This window comes from Heterocephalus glaber, unplaced genomic scaffold, assembly GCF_053883595.1.
Source record: "Heterocephalus glaber isolate CG9 unplaced genomic scaffold, H.glaber_assembly_v1.0 deba00001457, whole genome shotgun sequence".
In the NCBI taxonomy this organism is placed as follows: domain Eukaryota; kingdom Metazoa; phylum Chordata; class Mammalia; order Rodentia; family Bathyergidae; genus Heterocephalus; species Heterocephalus glaber.
This window is the reverse complement of record NW_028258305.1, coordinates 21,765,032-21,771,031: the sequence shown is the minus strand read 5'-3', so window position 1 is coordinate 21,771,031 and position 6,000 is coordinate 21,765,032. Positions and strand designations below refer to the sequence as shown.

Here is a 6,000-nt window from a genome sequence, read left to right as displayed (position 1 = left end):
CGAAATTCAGTTCGACGAAACCACCAAAAAGCAAAGTGAAATAGTGTTCACCACCAGCTCTCTCGAGGCCCTCTGCTAACCCTGGCACTGAAGTCCCTGTCACCTCATCCCGAATAACAAAACAGGGTAAGGACAGACTGAGGAAGACAGGTGTGAGCCCAGGTGCCCCAGCTCCCGAAAGGAAACCCAGGCCAGTCAGGAGCCAGAGGTGAAACTTAGTGAAGGGCCCCAGGCAGGCACAACCAGGCCTGCTAGGTGGCCCCACAGGATGTCCCCAGGGGCTCCACCCCAGGAGGTCTGTGTTCCTGCAGGCTGCTTCTGTCCCCTTCTTATGGTGAATGGGCCTCCATTCTCTCCTCTGACACTGGGGAGCTGTCCCCCACCCCAGTCACACCCTCATTGCCAGTGGGGCCTGCAGCTACATCTCCCCTGGGGAAGGAAACAGGCACTGAAAGTAGGGCTCCAGGGCCAGAAGAAAAGCGGGTGGGGCGGGGCTGGGCCCTTCCAGCCCCCATTTCACTGTCAGTAAGGTTCCCCAAATGCTGTACTTTCCTCAGAACTCTCCTTCCCCTTGCTAGTCTGAGCAGTTGCTCTAACTTCCCATCTCCCACCCTGGATGGACACACGCATGACCACCGCTCCCATTCTAGACTGTGTCCCCAGTATTAGGTATCACCAGACCCGAATCCCAGAGGAAACTCTTCCATCAGAACCTCCAGGCCCGACTCTCCAACTGTGTGAGAACTTTGACCCCCTTGGAGGATAAACTTGAAACCACGTGCCCAAGCCTGTTCAGATCAAAGTGGGCCGAGATATATCCTGGGGCAGGAGGACGGGGTGCTGCACGTGGCTGTCCCCTGTAGCTGAGCCTGGATCCCAACCCCTATGTTGGGGGCCACCTGTAGCCAACCCACCCGGCCAGCCTTGTTCCGGGACCTAGACCCACTACTTTGCTCTCCCTAACCCAGGGGCAAAAAAGGATGAATGACAGAGACACGGAGTGTTTAACAGGCAGGCAGCCAGGAGGCCCTCGCATAGGAGCCCTTAGTGTCCAGTTCATCTTGCCTTTATTGACCCAAACTCGGGTACAAGCAATCAGAGTAACACAAGATTCATCTGCTTCCTGCTAGCCATTAGCACATGCTCAGGTACACAACTTAACCTCAGCTGTCTTGACTGTTCCCTAGGGTCTGCAATGTGCAATCACCCCTGAGTGCAGCCTTTCTCCTTTGTGCTCACGGAGGAGGCCAATTAGGCCTCAATTCTCCTCTGGTCTCCGACAGTCCCCTGCAAAAGTGGGTGACTTAGGGGAATGGGAGCTCTCCCTGCCCTACCCTAGTGCCCATTTTATAAGGGCTGGTAAGTCTAAGGAAGAGACATGGGTTTTTCCTCTTTTAAATATAATATAAACATTTAATTGTTTAAAATTTCCTTCGTTACTTATGAATGACTGAACCTGCTCCACCTCCCAGCCCCTGACCCTCTGCATACCCTGGCTCTCCCAGAGCAGAGCTCCTCCTGGTTGCCAGGCTTCCAGTCAGTCAGGCTCCCACACCCTGGCTTGCACTCTCAATGTAGGCTGGACCAGGCCCTTCTGCTCCCACCCACAGATGTTCATTCTTCCTTTGGCTTTTGTCCAGATGGCAGTCGTTGCCCTAGCCCTCTCCCTTCGTCTTTGCTGGTCTCAGCCTCCTGGTCCCTTTGATAGACGACAGCCATGCTACCCTGGTGCTGGTGCACCCAGGATCAGCACACTCGCTGTGTACTGGCTACAATGACCCAGCAGCTTCCTGAGACTAGTGAGCATCTTCCCGTTGGAGCCCTCACCTATGTGAGAGCAGTCCCCGAGCTCTGGGACCTGCAGAGGCTCTTTGGGACAGACTTCTCGGCTTCTTGAGCTCTCCTTTCAGGCCTTGACCCCTCCCCAAACTCTGTTCATCTGTTTCCAGCTCCAGCTCCACTTCCCAAGCCAGCACAGCACCTTGCACATTTTCCCTGACTTGAAATCAGAATGACAGTCACACACGTTCTGAGAATAAGCCGTTGGTTGATTTTGCTGTTTGAGTGAACACAAAGCCAGACAGTAACATCTATCAGATAGTAACATCTGCTACACGCTGAGGCTCCTGTGGCAGATATATATGTGGTGTAGCTGGTTGTCCCTCCAGCCATGGCGGACAAAGCAATGCAGAATTAAATCAATCACAAAATAAAATGGTGTGATGGAGGGAAGAGGTGAACGTGAGACACAGGTGGCTGTCGCCAGAATAACACAGTATACGGTTTTACAGCAAATGAGGGTGTTGTAAGTAGAAGGAGTAGCATGCAGGAGATCCTTGGTTTGGTCCCCAGTGCCAAAAGAAAAAACAGTATAGTACAGTAAATCTAGGTACCAATCACTAATAGTCATGATCAAACGTGCCCTATACACAACTGTATGTGCCACAAGGCTACAACACTGGCAGTCCAGAGAGTTGGTCCACCCAGCCTCATCACTCATCCTTGAGTAAACACCTTGGGCTACCAGGTTACTAGGCAGTAAGAATGTTTCTGGTCCATTTTATTCTTCAGGGACTGCTGTTTATATGTGGTCTGTCACTGACCAGAACGTTACCATTTAGCACATGACTGTACTCATTGGTTGAATCAATGCTGTTCTTTTCAGGGAGTTGAAAAAAGAAAAGTGCCACCTTTGGGACACTGTTAGGCTCCATGTGGCCTTGGTATAATGCCAAGGACCCAAGGAAGACTTCAAGGGGACCAGGAGTTCTCTCAACACTAAGGCAATTGAGCCCAAGGGACCCAGCTCTGCAATGGTCAAATCCTTATAATGAACAGTCGAAGTACAGTCTGGTAACCCTAACAACTTGCTATAACTCCAAGTAGCTTGGTGTCATGACTGCTTTATTTTAAAAGCCAATTGTGTTGTTGAAGAAGAGGCTGTGCTCTCGGCCCATTCTGGCTATGGCTGGGGACTGCTTTGGGAACTGTCTGGCAGACACATACGCTCCTGGGCCTGGGGTTTTCTGAAAACAGAAGAGAAAATAGGGACTGATGAGACAGTGACACAGAACTTGGAACCCCCTGCATCTGGCTGCTGGCTGTGATGTGGCTGATGGATGAATCCCCCTGGAGGGAGTCAAGGGCCACACCAGGCTGGGGCGCCCCAAATTGGAGGGCATCCAGGAGCTGAATCGGCTCCAGCTGGCGTCACTGTGAGGCTAGAAAGATGCTGAGATAAGGACAGGACAAGCCAGGGCCGACCTGGCACCTGCCTGGGGAAGCGGGGTCACACTCCACCAGCACCTCAAGGGACACTGTCTCCGGGTAGGTGCTCTGCCTAGGCAGTGTCTGTCCCCAGGAATGGCATCTGCCTCCCCTCCAATGACCTTGTCCAGCAGCAAATGGCTGGAGAGACTGGATTCTGAACTTGGTCTAACTCAAAGCCCAAGCTGGCTGAGAGAGGTAAGCCACACCTGTAATCCCAGCTGCTTGGCAGGCTGAGGCAGAAGGCTCAAGAGTGCCGGAAGAGTGCCAGGCTAGCCTTGAACCACTCACCAAGACCACATCTTAATAAAAATGAAATGGCCTGGGGATATGGTTCAGTGCCAAAGCCCTGGGTTCAATCACTAGGCCTGCAAAAACAAATATTTAAAAATAAAAGGGCCTGGGGTGTTGCTCAGAGGGGTAGAACACTTGCCTTGGGGTACTCGGGCTCTGGGATCAGTTCCTAGTACTGTGGGGTGAGGGCGGGCACACTGCTCCTAAACTGTCACTAACCCCCTGTGATAAGGCACAGTGCTCCTCAGCCAGAGTCTGTGGACCTAGGGTCAGAAGTATTCTCAAGGGGTGCACAAGTTCTCATTCTTAAGCCATCATGTTTTGATTTTGATGAAGTTCTTGTACCAAACATGTTGTCAATAATTTAGACAAAGTTTCTCTTCTGTAGTGATAAGTACAAATGAATGCCCTTTCCACAGAGGAAGGCTTCCGTTTCTCAGATAAGCACTGGAGCTGTGCACCCATGATCTTGAAACACAAAGGGAGTTTTCTCTTGGGCCAGCCAAAGAGACACCAGTGTTGCAGTCAAGGACAAGGGTGTGAAGCTGGGCATAGGGGTGCACGCCTGTAATCAGAGCGCTTGGAAGGCTGGGGTGGGGGGAACTTGAGTACTGCCAGCTTCCTGGGTATCCCGAGCCCCTGGCTGGGCTCTGACCTCGGGGCACAGTATCCACCCTGTATTTTGCTTGGGATTTACAGAAGGTGCTCACTAACAAGTGAGTGAGTGTTCAAGGCCTGGTGTGGTGGCATGCACCTCCAACCCCAGCACTCGAGGCTGAGGCAGAAGGATCATCACCACAAGTTTGAGGCCAGCCTGAGCTCATAGCAAAACTTTGTTCCAAAAAACAAACCACTGGGGCAGGGATTTAGCTCAGTGGTTCCATCGCCTGCCTCGAAAGCGCAAGGTCCCGAATTTGATCCCTGGCACCCCCCCCCCAAAAAAAAAAAACCCATCGAGAAGGACGAAAGTTTTCAGAGTCAAGTCTGAGTTTCAGTCCTGGTCCTACCACTAGTGGACTGTGATTCTGGGCCGCCAGTGAGGGCAGAGTACTTGCCTGGTGGGAGGCTACGGGGCTCACAGGGGCCTCTCTGAAACAGACACGCTTTGCCAGTCTGGCAACTGGCCCTGCACAGGTTCGCTCCCACCACCACCATTACTCATTGTGACAGGCGGGTGTCTGTCACTTCCTCCCTTTCAGAGACAGGGCAAGTGGAAACCATGATTCTGAGAGAGGCACAGAGCAGGCGGCCCGTATGGATAGACAGCTGCCTATGGAAGTTGCTTAAGTGACAGGCTGTTTCCTTCACCAAAAGCAGAGGGGCAGCTGGGAAATCTAATCAAGTCCTGGCTGCACGTCAAAGGGAGCAGAGACCTATATTAGTGAGGCCTTTATTAATGAGGATGTAGCTGGTATGCAGAGTCCTGGGAGGTCAGACCACAGAAAAGGAGTCTCAGGGTGCCTGCAGCAGCAAGACCACCCCGCAGGAGGCTGCTGATTGTGGTTCAGCCACCTTGAGACATCCAGCTTGGTCCTGCAGCCCTGACTTCACTGTCACCAAGTGGCCTGCTTATTCTTGGCTTTCATGACAAGTTCCTGTAAGGTTGAATAGCAGCCCAGACACCATACCCCTCCGGTGGATGCTTATGAGTTAACACTACACTTTCTGGTGTTTTGCTCAGTGTGCTGGGAGTCTGGTTAGCATGACTCGGTCTTCCCGAGAATGCTCAGTGTCGTGGGCTCTGACAACTGTTTCTAGATCCCTCACGGAGGTGTGAGGACCCTCCTGCCTCTTGTTGTCAGACTACCTGCAGTTTTACTGACTGGGTCTTCTCAGTGAGTACTCCTCCAAATAAAGGCAGCACCCCGGCTCTGCAGCCCAGCAGCTCTGGGGCAGAGATTCCAAAGGCTAGGCAAGGTGAGGGGAGGTGACAGGCGGCCTAGAGAGCGGCAACCCTAATCCTCTCGGATCCATTGCCCCAACTTATCTCCTATCCCCTAGAGCTCCCAGGGGAAGCATTTTCTTACAGGCAGAAAGTGTCTTTGTATCTCCCTGGACATCTCAAGTAAGCCCACACCAGCAAGTCTTGGTGACTTTCAGACTAGGGTACAGGGAGGGAGCAATGAGGCTATTCAACTAAAATGGCTTTTCAGCACTGAAAAATATATATATATAAATTTTTTGGTACTGGGGATTGAACTCAGGTCCTTACGCTTGCGAGGCAGGCTGTGGTGAAAAATATTTTTAAATGCCACCATTGGTACACTCCACATCATGTTTTTGTGATATTTCCTGGTCTTTTTCAGGGCTTTTGAGACTGTGTGCCCCAGAATCCATTTCCTTTGCAGTCATCTGCAGCTGTGGGCTTCTTCTGTCTTCTTCCAGTCCTGGGCGGGGGGGGGTTGCTCACACCTTAGTGGTCCCATTTGGTTCAGTGTT

General features: G+C 52.0%; 1 protein-coding gene across 1 annotated transcript in view; it reads right to left on the bottom strand.

Annotated features, from left to right (window-relative positions):
• Window positions 1–462: 462 nt before the first annotated feature.
• The window catches only part of Stpg4 (sperm-tail PG-rich repeat containing 4), a 40,064-nt gene continuing 34,526 nt past the window's right edge, over window positions 463–6,000 (bottom strand). The window contains exon 7 of the mRNA XM_087216257.1: window positions 463–3,026. Coding sequence (XP_087072383.1) covers window positions 2,910–3,026 — 117 coding nt within the window. The 3' untranslated portion in view covers window positions 463–2,909. The remainder of the gene's footprint in view (window positions 3,027–6,000) is intronic.